At 39.5% G+C, this 19,011-nt stretch overlaps 1 protein-coding gene across 1 annotated transcript in view; it reads right to left on the bottom strand.

Moving 5' to 3' along the window:
• The window catches only part of MEGF10 (multiple EGF-like-domains 10), a 207,210-nt gene that overhangs the window by 57,329 nt on the left and 130,870 nt on the right, over nucleotides 1-19,011 (bottom strand). The window contains exons 9-12 of the mRNA XM_006886031.1: nucleotides 9,124-9,298; nucleotides 6,076-6,196; nucleotides 4,961-5,124; nucleotides 1,801-1,903 (exon numbers count right to left, since the gene is read on the bottom strand). Coding sequence (XP_006886093.1) covers nucleotides 1,801-1,903; nucleotides 4,961-5,124; nucleotides 6,076-6,196; nucleotides 9,124-9,298 — 563 coding nt within the window. The remainder of the gene's footprint in view (nucleotides 1-1,800; nucleotides 1,904-4,960; nucleotides 5,125-6,075; nucleotides 6,197-9,123; nucleotides 9,299-19,011) is intronic.

Below are 19,011 nucleotides of genomic sequence, written 5' to 3'. Positions count from 1 at the left end.
AAGGAACTCATGCAATATTATTCAAAATGGGTGACCCTGGAGGACATTATGCTGAGTGAGGTATCTCAGTCACAAAGGGACAAATGCTGTATGGTGCTACTGTTGTAGAATGAGGCTGGCATCGGGGTGGGGATAAGGCCGAGAAAAACTGGATGAAATATGTTTATGGCATTGAAGTCTATGGGGGAGAGAATAGTTTAATTTAATTTTTGTACTAGTTTATTTACCAAATTCGAATACATTGTTTTTGAGAACAGATTCTTCCAATTTCCCTCACTCCCCACCCATCAAATTGTACAACTCCATGAATAATCCCCCGTTCCCCTGCACATTCTCATCCCTCTGCTTCCACCCTCCCCCACCCCCTTGGATCCTTCTACTCATTCTGCAATAATGGTTTTATACAATATTTGTCCTTGTGTGACTGAGTTAGTTCACTCAGCGTAATGCTCTCCAGCTCCTCCCAAGTTATGTAATAATTTACAAAATCATTGCTCCTGTGTGCTGCATAGTATTCCATTGTGAGAATGTACCATGATTTCTCAATCCATTTGTTTGTGGTTGGGCATTTGGGCTGTTTCCATGTTCTTGTGATGGTGCTGTTAAGTCACCTGCAACTCTTGGCGACCTTGTGTACAGCAGCTCTGAAGCCTGCTCTGTCCTGAGGCAGTTTTACTGGCTCTGACACCCCCACCCCCATTGCCTTAGTCACTGTATCAATCCATCTCATACCAATGGTATAGGTATGCATACACATGCAGATATATGCATACACACAAAGAGCTTACAAAATGACTTCAAAAGAAAAGATAATTTTTTAGAGTTTTGATTCACTTACCTACATCTACTTCAGTTTCTAGTTTAACAGAGTTTCAATGTATATTTGTACACTGGCAACAGTGCTTTACTTTTGGTAGACATTAATATATAGTACTGTGTTCAGTTCATTCATCTTAAAGCTCAATAATTTTCCAATTGTATTCCCGTGGGTAATTTTCTTTAATAAATGTTTAAAATTCTATTAGTTTGGTTTTAATTTTCTTTATTTGTCTTTTTACATCAAGCTTGGTTGGTTTATAAAAATAGAAGAGCAAGATGCCATTTTCTGAGACATTTAGTGACATATTTCCAATATATACATATATATTATGAGCAAAAATGACAATTCTTCCAGCTGACTGTTAGTTTGACACTTTCTGGCTAGAACCGTAAAAGCATACAAATGGGGAAAATCCTCCACCCTATGGTTAACAAAGTGCTACTCATCCGTTTTATGAATATGGCATGATTTAAGCATTGTTGCAAGAAAAAGAGAGTTTAAGATCTTTTATTTACAGCAAAGAACATTTCAATGCCCACATATTCATCACCTTAATATTAATCTATTACGCCTCACTGGGTAAGCCTAGTTATATTCTTAGAGGGTTTCTTTTTTTCCTTCAGTCATTCTTTCCTCACTGCTCAAAAGATACCACAGAAGTCTTGCTGAGATCTTCACAGCAATTTACATTTCCCCATCTTCCTATTTAAACACTGACAGTAGGACTTTACATGTGGGCTCAGGAGAACTGTTACTGCACAGATTCATAAAAAAAAATCTATCTTTGGTTAGCAGATTAAGTAGATATAGCAGTAATATTTCTTGCACAAAAACATGTCGTACATTTAGCAGACACATTATTGTATTTTCATTTTTCATGAAAAGTTGACTGTGTGTGTTTCTCTAGAGTCAAAAGGAACAGCCTGAGTGTTAATTTAACTCACTCCTACCACATTTCCAGCTGTGCCCTCGAATCTCACCTGACCATCCAGGGAGGCAGCGACAATGGCCTGTGGTGGGGTGACAGCCATCCGCATGGCTGCAGTCACAGCGCTCAACACAGTTCAGCCCATAGGTGCCATCCTGCGTTGGAGAAAGCATTGAAGAAAGAAATAAGAGCACAGAAAATCCCACGATGGGAAATAAAGAGGGCCACAGTTGGCACCATTTCAGACACAGTCCTCTATTCTCCCAAAGCGCTTCTCAGGAACACCAATTATAATCACCTCTTCTTGGGTATTCTTACTTATCCCCCACTCACTCCCTTAACTGGAGCCTGAAAGAAATCCATGTTTTCAAAGCACTCATATTTTAGTTGATGTCTGCTATCATGGTGTGAATAATGAAGCTAATATCTTATTCTTGTACTTTCATATGTCAGTTAATAAAAACAACTTTTGTTATTTTATGGTAAGACCCAACTTATATATGTTTGGATGTTAATGTAAGAAATAAAGGCAATGAACCAGAAGGATTTCACACAGTGACTATAACTATGTTCTCAAGGGAGTCAGAGACAGTGAGGTTTGCACAGGATAGAGTTGTTTATATGGTCATTATGAGTAGTGGTCAACACAACAGCACATAACAACAACAAACAAATTATCTATCTATCTATCCATCATTTTCTTTTTCTGCTCCTAAAGATTTTACAAAACAGTTCAGGGTTCCATAAAATATATTATACTCTAAATAGCCTGGAAGCAGGAGTTGGATCCACTTCCAAAATGGCTTGCCTCCGGAAACTCTATGAACAGTGCTCACCCTTTCGTTCATAGGGTTGCTATGAGTCATCTACGACTCGACAGTACCTAACAACAACAGCAACAACAAATATTACTTAATGGAAAGAGAAGCCCATGACCCTGATAAGAAGTCTCTGACACTGAAAAATTAATACATTTTAAAAGAAGTTTGATTCTTATTAAGTTGATTTCTCTAAGGTCCCTATGAGATACATGGAGCTACAAAGAATAAAATGAAAACCTTTTGTTAATTCTTTCCTAGTTAATGTCTTCCTATCCACAGAGAAGTCTCCACAGCATGAGCTATTTTGCCTCCTAAGCGAGGATGGTACATTTTGGCACACACTGCTCAATCTTCCTCTCCCAGCTCCTCTGTCATCACAGGCACGCCAGCTTGGGTGGTCCAATGGAGCCTAGAATCCTTATGGACATGATTATTCCATTTTTAGGAGAAGAATAGGGAGCTATGCATTTATACCCCAATCCTTTCAGATCAGGTCCTAATGAACTGAGGAAGGGCACTTCCTTCCTCCCGACATGGCCCAGGGACCAGGAGAAACACTGCATGCCCGCCCACCTATCAAGAGGGAAGAACAGGAGAAGGGTCATGAAGCAGACTGTGGGTACTAAAAGGCATACTCATTTGGAAGAAATTATTAAAGTAAAAAAGATGAAAACAATAATAAACCAGTTTTTGGACTCCATTAATGTCTTGTTAGAAGCAAGGATGGCAGATAAAATAAAAGGGCATCGGCAAACAGGGAAGAACTGAAAGAAAATTGAGGAAATAATTCCCATTAGAAGTGAGAATGCAAAGACTTTGGGCATGTTATCAGGTAGTACCAGTTTCTGGAGAAGGATATCATGCTCAGACAAACAGAGGGGGAGTGTAAAAGAAGAAGACCCTCAGTGAGTGGGATTGACATTGATTGTAACAACAGACACAAACAGCAAAAATTGGGAGAGAAGGGCATAGGACTGGCCAGTGCTTTGTTCTGTTGTGTGTATTTGCTGAGCTGGAATCAACACAAGGAAACCTAACAAGAACTTTTGCTAGAAGTTAGCTTTGCTGCACTGATTTAAAAGAAGTTCTGGTGATGTATGTAGTTCATTTTGAGTTACAATGCTAGCATAAAGGCTGTCAGTTCAAATCCACCAGCCACTCGGTAGGAAGGAGATGGACAGTCCCCTCTTGCTAAGATTTATAATCTCAGAAGCCAAATGGCAAGTCACTAGAAATCTGAGTTCACTCAGTGACACTGGGTTTGGGTTTGATACTGATCTCATACTTTTAGAATGGGACAAGGTGTTTCTTGGTTTATTAACACAGCTAACATAGGGGGAAAAACCAGGATTATGCTGGGGCTCCGGTATGTGCATATTCAGACTAGGGTGCAAAGCTAACTTCAAGTTCATCTCAAAGTACTGACCATTTTTAATCATTGGCCAAGGATGCAACACAGTAAAGCCAACTTAACTTCCATGGACTTGGAAGTCAGGGAATCATCCTGAACAGGATCCCACGCATCTCAAGAAGTGGGTTGTACTTAAGAGAGGGAGGCCTGAGAGAAAAAAAAGACCCAGTAGAAGGCTCTCTTCCTGTACCCTGATCCTTAACTTTCAGAGTGATCTCCTGCAAGGGGAAGTGTACCCCACCAACAGAATGTCCAGGAGAAAAGGATTTCAGTGTGAAGGAAAAATGATAGGAAAGAAGAAAGGAGCAGGCCATGTGTTACAAGAAGAAAGAGAAACCAGTATGTTGCTACAGAGTGTACTTCCCATTTGTACCCTGACAACCTGCAGTAAACCCAATGTAGAATTTCTAATGACAAAAACACTCAAAAGTAAGCCAACAGAATAGAGTCAGAGGTGAAGTAGCGAGACCTTTGGAGATTCTTGTAGCTGTGGAGATATTGACATTAAAAGACAGCTGTTTTTAAACCTCCTTTCACCATCTCACTGAGCATTTCTGTGACACTAGTCACCACCCCCTTTCAATTCACTGCCACTTTCTACCCCAAAGAGTGCATGATTTCCATTATAATAGAAACAAAATATTTGAAGATTTGACAGACATACACAGGGGGTCTGACAAACACTGTAGACTGGCTGCCACCAAGAGATGGGTGAATGAAGGGAGAAAAAAATAAAGAGGAGTAGGAAGCAGATAGGGGTGAGGGAAGCATTTCCCATAAAGCTTCCCAATCCACCCTCCACAGCTATGCTATTTCCAATTCTATATCCAGTTTGAGCCTAAAACACTTCAATTTATTTAGCAGTTACTGAAGTTTTGTTTAGACTTACCCAATTTAAATCAGAAAACCTGCAAAATTAAGTGAACTCTCTGTTATAAGTTCCCCAGTCACTCCGTGTTGGTTCACTGGTCAGAATGTACCTGGCAGAGATGTTCACATTTCTCCCCACGCCATCCAGGTGCACACGTGCAGGTCCCATCCAGAGTGTGGCAGGCTCCTCCGTTGAGGCACTGGCATGTTAGGTTACAGCCAAAGCCCCATGTGCCACTGGGGCAGCGGATTGAGCAGTCCACCCCGTGCCAGCCTGTCATGACAAGACGCCAGAGCATAAGAGGCAACAAAGACATGTGGTGAGGGGTGTTTCCAGAGCCTGCCCACACCAAGTTTTCCCATAGAAATGTCTTGGAGATGCACAGCAGTGTCCTCTAGACTCAGTAGGAGCATCAAGTATTGGTTCTGCTATTTAAGGCCCCATAAGAAATTAATAAAAGGCACCATAAGTATCTGAAGGGAGCCCTGGTGACCAACTGGTAAGAAAGCTGCACTGCAATCCTAAAGGCAAGAAGTTTGAATCCACCAGCTGCTCTGTAGGAGGATGACCAATCTCCGCCCATGAAATTTACTGTCTCTGAAAATCCACTCGAGGGTCAGCTATTGGTTGGTTCTGACTAAACAGCACACAGCCACCAGCACCACGTGCGTACCTGAACACCTATGTGAGCTTTTGGGCAAGAGCTCTGCAGTTGGGGCACTTTCAATGTTCAGTGATGTGCACCACAGAATGCTGAGTTTTCTTTATACTGGGGAAAGTGAAATACTTGTAATTGCAAGGAGAAAGAATTTTTTTTCTCTAAAGAACAATTTTATTTTTTTTAAAGCTGGAGCCATGAGCCATGCACAGTGAGTTGGAAGGATCTTGGCTATCACAGCACCTACAGATGAGCACCGTCTGGTTCTCACATAAAATCAGTGCTTGGCTATATTCCTTTTGATGACTTCAGGCCAGCATGTTTAGAGCCATGGACACATGTCCATTAGTGGACTCTACCCAAAAGTTCATAGACTGACAGATTTTTGAAGGAGGCAGAGATTTCAGGAACCATCTAACAAACCTCCTCCCATGACCCAAGAATAAAGACACTAGACAAGGTCATGCACCAAACACAGCAGGAGCCATCCAGAGAAGGCTTCTTACCTGTGACTTAAGATATAACAGAATCACAAGTTAATACAAGACTCATTCACCAAGTCATACCTGCTTTGCAAGTGCAAGAGCCATCCACAGGGGAACAGACACCATCATTTTTACAGCCACAGCGAGAGGAACAGTTTATTCCATAGGTCCCCAGAGGACATGGGGTAGAGCAGTCAATTCCCTGGATGGTGCAAACAGGATAATGTATGCAGTTTAAGGTTGCACAAATACACATGAATATATCAGAAGATGTTAATGAGACTTCCCTTCCAGTTTTAATGTTATACTCAAGAGTTTGTTATGCAAATGACCCAACCTAGCTTGTTGAAAGTCAGTAGGACATGAAGTGCTTATCGTAGAAGATGAAAGACTGCAATCTTCAATATGCATGGCATCTCAACATCAAGAAAACAAAAATCCTCGCCACTGAACCAAATGGCAACATCATGATGAAAGATGGAGAAAAGTTTGAATCTGTCAGTACTTTAATCTTGGATCAACAATCAATATACTTGATATCCACAGTCAGGAGATCAGGAGACATATTGCACTGGGAGTCTGTGGTCAGGGATCTCTCCAAATTATTACAGACTAATGATGCCAGTTTGAGGACTAAGGTGTACTTGATTTGCCCCATGGTCTTTTCAGTCACTTGTTTTGCTGCTGGGAGCTAGGCAATGAATAAAGATAACAGAAGAACTGATACCTTTAAACTGTGGTGTTAGAGAAAAGTGTTTAATATTCCGTGGACTGCCAAAAGAACAAACAGATCTGTCCTGAAGAAAGCAAAGCCAGAATGCTCATTGGATGCAAAGATGATAAAACTTTGTCTTACATACTTTGGGCATGTTGCTAGGAAAGGCGATATCCATTGGAGAGGGACATCATGCTTGGAAAGGTGGGGGTACATCAAAGGAGAGGAAGACCCTTAACCAGACGCATTGACACAGTGACTGCAGCAATGGGCTCAAATGTGTCAGAGATTATGAGGATGGCACAGAATAGGACAGGGTTCAGATCTGTTGTTGTTCACAGGGCTGGCATGAGTCATTCTCGACTCAATGGCACCTAACAACAACAACACTTAAGAGTTGTTTTAATATCACCACTCTTCAAATCTTACATATTCAAGTGCAATGACAGGTAGAATATATTTTGGTTTTGTTGTCATTAGTTGCCATGGAGTTGGCCCCTGACTCATGATGACCTCATGGATAATGGAATAAAATGCCTCCCCATCCTATTTTTGTCTGGAGACCAGACTGCAGTGATCCATAGGAACTTCCCTAGCTCGTTTCCATGCGTAGATAAAACCAGGTCTTCTCTCCTAATCCATCTTAGTCTGGAAGCTCTATTGAAAACTGGTCAGCATCATAGCAACATGCAAGTCATCACTGCCATACGGGTGGTGACTTCTCTTGGTGTGCACTGGTCATGAATAAAATCTGGTACTCCTGCAAAGAAGGCAAGAATCCCTCTTCCAAAACGTCAAGAACCTTTAGCCTCATTTAGGATATGGTATTAAATAAAGCCCATAAAACTTGTTGCTTTTATTATTTCAGCCTTGGTCATAAATACAAAACTCTTTGTACTCAATAATTAATGTTAACTATGAAACGAATGTTAAAAATAAACATAAATATTAATTGTGCATTCATCATGGTGCTCCCTAGGTTTCCTGGCATAAAATGTAATATTGTAAGTGTATAAAGAGCAAAGCACTAGGACTCATGCTCAGCCAGCAGTTGATTCAATTGATTATCAGACTTTGAACATTAAATATAGACATGGGTTCCAAAAGTTGACTGGAGTTATAGCTCATGAAAACAGGATCAACGTTCTTAAGGCAAAGCTGATTCAAGTGGAGTTCAACCAAAGCATAATGATGTGGGGCATAAAACTATTAAGAACCTCTCTGATTTGGGAATTTACAATCCACACGTTCTACGTTATATGTTCTGGAATAATCACCTGCAATCTTCACAATGTAACATTCACTCCCTTAAAATGGAGCAAAATCATTTTTTAATAACACATTTTGCTTTAAAAACAATGCATTTTAGTTTGAGATTAAGCAGTTCTAAAAACACTAGGCAAAAGTCTACCTTTTAGCATGTACATTTTTGCAGAGGCCACTTTTAATTAAAAAACAACTAAAATCTTACATTTAACTAACCATGCAATATACTTAAAAAAATAACTAATCCATACTCATTGTCTTCAAAGTGCATAGAATTGAAATTTGAAAAATTGTCAATAAAAATATCATATCTGTTTCTTATTGTTTATGAAACAAAGTAAACCTATTATTTGTGGAATAATTCTATTAGAACTCATCACATATATTTATATTAAAAATTAATGGCCCATGTATATTTTTAGAAGCTTTCCCAGCCATCATTTTAAGGTAATTATTTCTAGCTCTATTAGTAATTTTCCCTTTATTCTTTTTCTCATTAATGATGCAATTTCAGCTTAATCATTTACTTCTGAAAAGGTCATCCAAAGTCAATCTTAGATATGGACCCAAAAGAAGTGAAGGTGAGAACTCAGAGACTTGTGGACCAATATTTATTACAGCACTTTACACAATTGTCAAACAGTGGAAAAAATCCTAGGTGTCCAGCAATAGCTATATGGATAAACGAAATGTAGGATAATACATGATGGAACATTTATCAGCTATAAAGATAAATTAAGTCCTGATGAACCTTGAAAAAATACTAAGTGAATTAAGTCATAAAAGTACCAATATTGGATGACCTTACTTACATGAAATAAGAAAATATATAGAGTGCAAAGCTAACTAGTGGTTACCAAGTGAGGAGAAAGGAGAGGGGCGTTTTGGCTTAGAGATCACTGAGAACATGTTTAATGGTGGTAGAGTAATTAAAAGAAAGATAGGGATGAAGTTAAGCAATGTGTGTAATCAATGCCATAGAGTTGTAAATGCAGAAACTGTGGAACTTTGTGAATGGTGAATGTTTTGTTATTACATTTTCATCATAATAAAAATAATTGTCCTCTGCCAATCCTCCCCGCCCCAAAACATCCTGCATCATGTTCAATGGAGATATTTCTCCTTCCTCCAGAGCCCAAGTCACTCACTTTGAATCCGGGAGCACAGGTGCACTTTCCAGTCACACTGTCACAGTCAGCCCCATTTTGGCAGCTGCAGATCTGTTGGCAAGACTCCCCATAGAATCCAGGGGAGCATGTCTCATTGCAGTAGAGTCCTGACCAGCCTGGCTTGCAGGCGCACTCTCCAGACATGGGGTGACAGCTGAGAGACGAGGATGAAAGGAACAAGTCACTCTGGGGTAAACATGACACCCAAGTCCAGTGCAAATGCTATGTTAACCCTGATCACGAAGTGTGGGTTAAGTCCACCAACAGTAATTTAAACTTCATTCTTGGCCCTGGCGTGGTTTGCAAACTGATTGACACCACAGAAGTAAGTATCATCCTTATTTAACGTTATTTAACTTAACAAATGACTATTACAAACACATCTTTCTGTTTGAAATTCATTTTAATTATTTTAAATCGGAAGCCTTCACTTAATGAGGGATCAACTCCATGAGAAGAGCCATCCAGTAAACAATATTGGATCAGTGACGGCCAAAGAACTGTACAAAGGCAGGCCTGGACTCTCATATTTGGTAGCAGAGCAGCTGTTTGTACCTGAAACAGCAGTTGCATTGTCAGCCAGGCCGCCAGCTGTTGTGCCATAGCAAATGGACACATCAGCTGCGCTAAAATGCACACATTAGTGAAGTTAACACAATAGAGCCTTCTGTGGCGCTCTGTCTCAAAACACATGTGCTTCTCACCAAAGGAAAACCTTAACAATCAAACTAGTTCTGCTGACAATTAGAAGGAAGGCTGTTTAGAGAGGGCTGTTCTCCTTCGATGGGACAAAACCTTTCCCTGACAGAAAGAAAATCCACTGATGACATCTAGACATTGCAGGATCGTTGACGAGTTTTCTTCTTTTTAGAAGACAAGGAACTAGAAGTGTTGAAGATTGAAGATGACATTCTAATAACTCCCTGACTAGCTGGGGTGCCCTACTTGAGAGACCTCAGAAAGACCAGAAACCCTTGTCTTCCAGGTGAGGGTCTCAATTACACCCAATACATTTATTTCCTATTTTTCCCTTTTCTTTTTTGTTAAGAAAAATCCTGTGGTTTGGAGAGTTCAGAATGTATTTAAATATATGTCAGGCCTCTGCTTTAACTAACTGCTCTAAGACAAAGGTCCTGATACCCTTCACAGGAATAATAAAGAAGCCTCACATGAAAGTAAAATTGTACCTGGGAGGTTGTTTCTTGGGTATAAAAGTTTTGGAATTCAGAAGACACGGGCCCGAGTCTCGGATCATTGACTTCTCTACATTTCCTTGTGAAAATCACTTATCCTTGAACAAATACCCGCCATTCCCTTAGTCTCTGAGGTTGGCATATCCTTTTTTTTTATGCCTCCTCACGCAGCGTCTCACGCTAATGAGCCTCAGTCCTACCAGCATCTAGTTGTAGGTTTCATTTGCCAAAAACCCAAGGCTTATTCTCGATAATCTTCCTCTTCTCCCAAATCTAACTCATCCCTAAAAGCTAACCACACAGTAACTCCAAATACATATTAAATCTATTCACATCTTTTCACCTTCACTGTCACCATCCTAGCTCAAGCTGACATCATCTGTCTTCTAATCTCCTAAAAGCCTACTAACTTGTCTCCCTGTATTCTCTCCAAATATCCCATGGACTGCCAAACAAACAAACAAACAAACAGCTATGTCTTGGAGAAAATACAGTCAGAGTGCTCCTTGAAGGCAAAGATAACAAAGCTTGATCTCACAGACTTTGGGTCATGTTGTTAGGAGAGGTTATTCCTTGCAGCGGGACATCGTGCTTGGGAAGGTAGTGGATCGTTGAAAGGGAAAAGACCCTGAACCAGAAAGATTGAAAGAGTGACAGTTGCAATGGTCTCAAGTATGGCAGAGGAGATGAGGACGGCACAGGCTAGGACAGGGCTCAGATCTGTCGTTCATACTCAACTGCACTCAGTAACAACAACTACTGTGACCACCCCACATGATAATTTGACAGTGTTGTTATCAGTCACTGCCTTAAAACTCATCAAATTTCAACAGGAACACCATAAAATGTTATTATTTAAAAAAAAAGAAATCACAACAACTCATCAAAGGCTACCCACTCAAAGTATATATATTGTTGAATATTATTAGAGTATCTTTATAAATTTTTGTCCAAATAAAGCCAAAAGTGGTAACAGAAGAGCTACTAAAACTTCTATCAGGATAACAGGCCTAAAAAATGTGTTCAGAGAAACTGGGATACATGATTACCTTTAAAAAAGCCATAGACCTTTGCCACCTGGGCGCTGGTGATTTCAATCTCTTCTTTCTTCACTCTGTCTAAATTACTATGTTCTACTTCACTGGACTTCTTTCAGCTTGTAAAGGCATCAACTTGAGGAGCTTCACGTGTACTTTTCCATATGGTTAGAATGCTGTTCTTTACTCTTTGCCTTCTCATATTCTAGTCATAGTTTGAATGTATCCTCCTAGCATAGGCCTTCCCTGACCATTCACATTTAAATTAGCTTTATTGTTCATAGCATCCTGTCCTTTGTTCTCATCTCACTTGTTATTGTATACCATCAAGTCAGAACCGACCCATAGCTGAAACCCTCCAGTGGGTTTTCAGATGCAATTAATCGCATGGGAGGAGATAGCTCATACTTATCCCATAGAGCAGCTGGTGGCCTCGAACCACATGCCTTTGGGATTGCAGTGCACCTTCTTTGCCATTAGGCCACTAGAGCTCCCTACTCATCTCACTATGGTCAATAATTATATACTGATCATTTTTCATAATCTGCTCATGTCGTCCTTTCCCTCTAGGATCCAAGATCTACTAAAATAAGCATTAATTCTGGCTTATCACGTGTCCCCCCAACACATAATTTATACACACATATGATACTACACTTGATCTTAATCAAAAGGCTGAGAAGCAATAGACACACATTATGTATTTACTGCAGGAATGAGTGAAATTGTCACAGTTATTATGTAACAGAATCTAGCTCCAAGAATTTTCTTTCCCACATTAATCTGTCCTGAAATCTCTGAGTTATCGAGTGGTATTAAATTATAATCAGTTTATCTATATTCATCTCACATATTTTGGTAAAAAGCAAATGATTTGCAGAGAAGCCGTAACAGCTCTCATATTTTTGGGCATGTTATCAGGAGAACCAGGTCGTGAGGAACATCATGCTTGATAAATGGTCAGAGAAAAGCGGAATGATGGGACAGAGAGACTCAGAATTATATTTGGATTCTCGTGGTCTTGCTTTATTTTTCTTCAGCTTCATGGACAAATTTGAACTTGTCCATGAGGGATTGATTGTTTTTTTCATGATTAGTACCTGGCCTTGTTTTGACAGCTAGTATTGGGTTTCTCCAGCGATTCTTTTCATAGTTGAAGTCAATCTAATGCACTCCATCAGGTGAGGTCCATGAGTAAAGTCTCCTTCTATGGATGATTTTTTCCTCCTTAGAAAATGTATTTGAAATGAATAAATAACTGAACATACAGAATTCAGTCATTTGATGACTAGCTTAATTTCTATCACCAAGACCAGACTTTCCAAAGACCATTCTTTCCTCATTGTTTCCAGCTTTTGTATTCCATCCCCAATATTTATTAATGCATCTTGATTGCACATTTAGTCAATTTAGAACGACAAAAGTTGCTCTTGGTATTGTTTGCTGTTGAGTAGGAAACAATCCATAGCTGACCCTCCAGTGGGTTTTCAAAGGCAATAAATTGTGTGGAAGAATCCAATCTTCTCCTGTGGGGCATCTGAAGAATTCAAACCGCATTGTATTTGGGATTGCAGCACAGTTTCTTACCAGTATCAGAGATAGAAATCTTCAAATTCCTCCGCTACGGCTTTAGTCATTGGTGCAAATATTGGAATAATATTAACAGACCTTCCTTGTATGTATATATATAGTATCCTTCAAGTCACAATATTGTACTTTAGGATATTGTTGTTGTTATGTTCCATCGAGTCAGAATCAACCCACAGTTGACCCTGAGGCAGTAATGGCCTACTAGGAAGAAGGTGTGCTGTAATCCCGAAGGCAAGTGGTTCGAGGCCATCAGCTGTTCCCATGTGATTAACTGCCTTTTAAAACCCACTGGAGGCTCAGCTATAGGTCAGTTCTGACTCTACAGTACACAACAACAACTACAACAATGACATGGGAGGAGAATGCCCATCCTTCTTCCAAGGAGAAGCTGGCGGATTCAAATCGTGTGCTTTCGTGATTACAGTGCAGTTTATTACCACTAATTCTGATGGCTTAGTGGTAAGAAGATGCACTGCCAGCCAAGGGAATATGGTTCAAATACACCAGCTTCTCTGAGGGAGAAAGATGGGCAATCTCTTCCTGGGTGACTTACTGTCTTTGAAAACTCAATGAACAGTCAGTTGTACTTTAGGATAAATCTTGGAATTTTCTTTTTCACTATGAATGCAGTGCCAATCTACCTCAATTTCTCATTCCTGGAATAATAGAGCATACAATTGTCTGGCTCATAATGGCCTGTGGGCATCTGTATAAATTCACTAATGCCTACAATGTTGATCTTCATGTGTTCTACCATATTTTTTACAGCCTCCAGGTTTTCTTCATTCATACTTTATACATTCCAAATATTATTTATCAAAAGGTGCTTGTAGCTGTTTCTCCTCACTTGGATTGGCTTCCAATCTGGGCCCCACCTTTAAGACTATAGTCCTCTGTTGTTCATAGGATTTTCAGAGGCTTATTATTTCAGAAGCAGATGGCCAATGCTGTTTCCTAGTCTATCTTAATCTGGGACCTCTCCTGAAATTTGTCTGCCATGGATGACCCTTCTGGCATTTAAAGCACGAGTGCTGTAGCTTCCACAAACCAAAGCAAGCTGTAAGTTATCTTAGTACAGCAAACTGACAGACAAAGGTAGTGAGCGGAGAGTATAACCACTTATGCAAAGATGGTGGTCTCAAAGGTGGAGAGTGGAGATTATCACCTCTTAAACATTCACCACTCTACGCCACAAAATTTGGAGGACAGCTGGCTGACTAAATGACTGGAAGAGATCCATATTTGTTCCCATTCCCAACAAAGGTGAAACAATAGAATGTGGAAATTATTGAACAAATCATTAATATCACACGTAAGCAAAATATTACTGAAGATGTCTAAAAACAGCTAGACCAAATAGTACACTGACGAAGAATTGCCAGAAGTTCAAGCTGGGTTGTGGCACAAGGGACATCCTTGCTGACTTTAGATGGATCCTGACTTAAAGCAAAGAATATCAGAAGACTATCTGTTTGTGTTTTCTTGACTATGCAAAGGCATTTGATTGTGTGGATGATAGCACTCTATGGCTCACATTGAAAAGTATGGGAATCCCGGAACACTTAACTGTGTTTATGTGAAACCTAGACCAAGAAACTTGTCTGAACAGAGCAAGGAAACAGCATGGTTTAAAGACACTCGATGAAATAAATCAACACAATTACTGCAGCAATGGGCTCAAATATGTCAGAGATTGTAAGGATGGCACAGGATAGGACAGGGTTTAGGCTAATTGTTTACAGGGTCACTATGAATCATACTCAATTCAGTGGCAACTAAAACAACTGAGTGAGGTAGACTGACAAAGTTACTGTTGTAAATGGCTCAAACACAGCAATATTTGTGGGGATGACCCATGATTGGGCAACATTCCATTATATTAAATGAATGTAATTATTATGAGCTAGGACCAATCACACAGTACCAACAGCAACAAACAATAATATATTTGTATTCAAGGGCAAGCTTTTCTAGAAAACTTAAAAGTTTTCAATGTTCTTGGTTTAAAGGTAACTGCCATTACTGACAGGCAACATTCACTTTGCAAACACTTAGGATAATTTTGTAAGTGAAAGTGCAGACTGGGTACTAGCATCTCACAAGGACTGAATAGGACAGCACAGAGTTCAACACTCCACATTGCTGAATTTCAGTTAAGTACTGACCCCAATCATACTAAACAGAAAGCAAAGCCCTTGAAAGTCTCACAAGCAGTGACATCGTCAAAACTTACACCCACATTTACTCTGTTGTGTTTTTCTGTACAGCAAAGAAAAGAGAAATCCTGTAAGACTGTGCTAGAGGGAGTAGATATTAAAAAGAAATGTAAAATTCAGGATTTAACGCAGCTAGGAGGTGCAACAATGGAAAACTAATAAAAATCCACAGTGTACAAAGATCAGAGACAAAGTCATACTTATTTTACTAAAAACATTAAGTGTGAGGAAAAGAATTATTTCAAGTGATGGAATACTTAAAAGAGTTATTTGTACTATAAAAGATATAGGAAAACTTACCCTTTACCTTAAAAAGTAGAAAATAATACTCACACACATAGGCCCAAATGTTAAAATAGACGCTTTGGGGGCGGGGACATGGTCTACACGAGCGGCAAAGAGAGAAATTGATATTCAGTGCCCCCCAGTGAGTGTTAGTGCAGCACACTGGTTCTCACATTGATTGACACCAAAATTAGTATTCTGCAATTTGTAATTAGATGTAGGAAGCCAGCGCACTTTGGAGATATTTGATGGGTTCTCACGCAGGCAGCTTAATTGGTAATGAGATTTACTTATTGATGTTAGAGCAGCAGATTGGAAGTTGAAGGGTGATATGCTCACTACCCGCTTTCTTTCTGAAGAATGGATTGCCTTGTGTACAAGAATACAGAATTACATGTACGTCGAAATAGATGTCAGTTTACATATATATATGTTTGAAATGACAGATATTCTAATAGCATTTTAATGTAATAGATGAAATGATCAATACTATATAATACTGGCTCCAAAAGAATGAGAGCCTGAACTTCCTTTTATGCATTTCTTTGATGTTGCTAATACACCAAAGTAATGCCAATTAGGTGTCATTTGCAAATAGGCACATCCTGATTGCCCACAGCTACTAATTATTAACAACAGCTCAACAATAGCAGACATATCTCATGTGGGCTCTTACTAAATAAACCTCAAATTTCATATCACTATTCAAAATTGGTTGAAAAGTTGAAAAGGTATGGAGATAGGACATATCCCTGGCATACACCCTTCTAAATTTTGAACCATGCAGTGTCTCCTTGATCTGTTCTGACGACTGCCTCTTGGGCCAAGTATAGGTTTTGCAGGAGCATGATCAAATGCTCTGGGATTCCCATTCTTCTCAGAGTCAGCCACAGTTTGTTGTGATCCACACAGTCAAATGCCTTTGCATAGTCAATGAAATACAGATAGATATTCCTCTGGTACTCTCTGCTTTCAGTCAAGATCCATCTAACATTAGCTATAATATGCCTAGTACCATGGCCTCTTCTAAAATCACCCTGCACTTCAGGCAGTTCTCTGTTGATGTGCTGTTATAGTAGTTTTTGGATAATTTTCAGCATAATCTTGCTTGCATGTGATATTAATGATATTGTTCAATAATTTCCACACTGTCGGATCACCTTTCTTTGGAATAGGAACAAATATAGATCTCTTTCAATCAGATGGCTGGGTGGTTGTCCTCCAGATCTCTTGGCACAACTTTGTGAGTACATTCAGGGCAATGTCTGTTGAAATATGTCAATTGGTATGTTGTTCATTCCTGAGGCCTTGTTTTTTTGCCAATTCTTTCAGAGCAGATTTAACTTCTTTATCATCACAGAATCTTGCCCAAATGTTGCCCATATGAACTTTTTGTGTATCCACCAATTCTCTTTGGTACAATGACTCTGTATACTCTTTCCATCTTCTTTTAATGCTTTTATGTAGAATAGACCATCCAGGAGGCTGTACTGTAGGAAGAGAAATGTAGCACCAGAATTGGAGAAAAATTCATCAACAGTCTGCATTATGCAGATGATACAACCCTGCTTGCTGAAACTGAGGAAGATTTGAAGCACTTGCTGCAGAGGTCAAGGACTACAGCCTTCAGTATAGATTCAAGCTCAACATCACGAAAATAAAGATTCTCCCCATGGGGCTGAATGGCAGCATCATGATAGATGGTGAAGAGATTGAGTTTAGGGCTGTTATGCATAGGCTTGCTAGGAGTCGTAGGAAACTCAATGGCATATAACAACAAACAACAATATCATTCAAAATTATTTACATCATTAAATTTAGCTTTCAATTGAAAAACCCAGGCCATAGAGAATGTCTATAGGTTTAATAAATGTCATAAATTAAAATGCCAATATTAGTATTTTTGTTATTAGCTGCTATCAAGTAAATTTCAATTTATGACAACCTGTTTATTAAAGGGTAGACCTAGACTTGTTTGTTGTTTGTTGCATTCCATATAGTTGGAAAAGACCCATAGTTGACCCTCTGGCAGATTTTCAAAGGCAATAAATAGCGGAGAAGAAAACTGCTCATCTTTCTCTCATGGAACAGCTGGTTGATTCAAATTGTGTGCCTTTGGGATTGTAGTGCAGTTTCTTGCTACTCACTACCTTTTTTAGCAAGTATGTTAATGAATTTTAATTTATTTAATTTTATTATGATAGTCAGATACTAATTCTCAATTAATCAATTCCTTCTGAGCCCAGAGTTATGAAATTTGAGGTTCACTTGATTTGTAGGTTTGAGTGAAAGTTTACAGTGCAAATTGGTTTTCCATTAACCGTTCAAATATAGTTTGTTTCAGATCTAACTAAATACCCACGTTGTAACCATATTCTTTCTGTTTCCTCTCTTTTATTCCTGTTTCCATTCATCCATCTATCCTAATGCCACCTCCACCCTTCCAGCCTTCTGGGTTTTATCTCAGGGAAACGCTGCCCTTTCGCTCTTGTTTGGTTAACAGTTCTTAGGGTGAGTTCTGCAGTATTTTTCACTTTAGAGGCCTGTCTATCCTTTGGCTGAAAGTTGGGCCCACAGGGGAGAGTTTATCTCCAGGCTAAAAGTATGATAAAGTGCCATAGTCTTGGAGGTTCCATGCATCCCTTTCAACCATCAACTTGTCCATTTTTATTATTTTTCATTTTGTTCCACATCTTTCTCTCATAGTGTCTAGGACTTGCTACTGCTGTCCATTGGGTTTGAATCACCAATCTTTAGGTTAGTCATTGAGCACAAATCATAGTACATCTGAGTAGCCATGTGAGGTATAACCAGTTCTTCTGGTCACAGGATCATAGAGGTGGAAGTGTGCAGGGTCTTTGATCCTTTGGTTTAATTACTACCTGGTGTCTTGTTTTCTTGTTTCTTTTGCTCCAGAAAGGGAGAGACTAAGAGTTATACCTCAGATGGCTACTGAGATGTTTTAAAGACTCCTTTCACCAAAGTAGGATATAGAACATTATCTTTGTGTCTTGTTATGCCATTTGGCTTTGATGTTTCCAGAGATTATGATCTTGAGACTTAGTGGCTATGATGTTAACTGAAGCATGTCATGGGGACTTTTTCTGCAGTACCATAACCTTTGAGTGGGTTGGAACCACCAATCTTTAGGTTAGTCATTGAGCACAAATCATACGTACCACCTAGAGACCTAATATTACTGATATTTGGGTCCAATCAAGTCGAATCCCAGTCCCAGAACACTTGATTGTGCTTATGCGAAACCTATACTTTGACCTGGAAGCAGTAATCAGAACAGAGTAAGGAAACACTGTATGGTTCAAAATTGGGAAGGGTGTGCATTAAGGATGTGTCCTATCTCCCTATCCTTTCAATCTCTATGTGGAACAGATTGTTCGAGAGGCTGGGCTCTCTGAGGAGAAGTGTGGCATCAAGATTGGAGGTAGACTAATGAACAATCTGTGGTACGCAGATGACACAAGCCTGCTTGCTGAAACTGAGGAAGACCTGAAGCACTTGCTGCAGAAGGTCAAGGACTGCAACTTT

Source organism: Elephantulus edwardii, unplaced genomic scaffold (genome assembly GCF_000299155.1).
Source record: "Elephantulus edwardii isolate Elephantulus edwardi_28Jun2011 unplaced genomic scaffold, EleEdw1.0 scaffold00046, whole genome shotgun sequence".
NCBI lineage: Eukaryota > Metazoa > Chordata > Mammalia > Macroscelidea > Macroscelididae > Elephantulus > Elephantulus edwardii.
The sequence above is the reverse complement of the archived record's forward strand: the minus strand, read 5'-3'. Positions and strand labels throughout refer to the sequence as shown.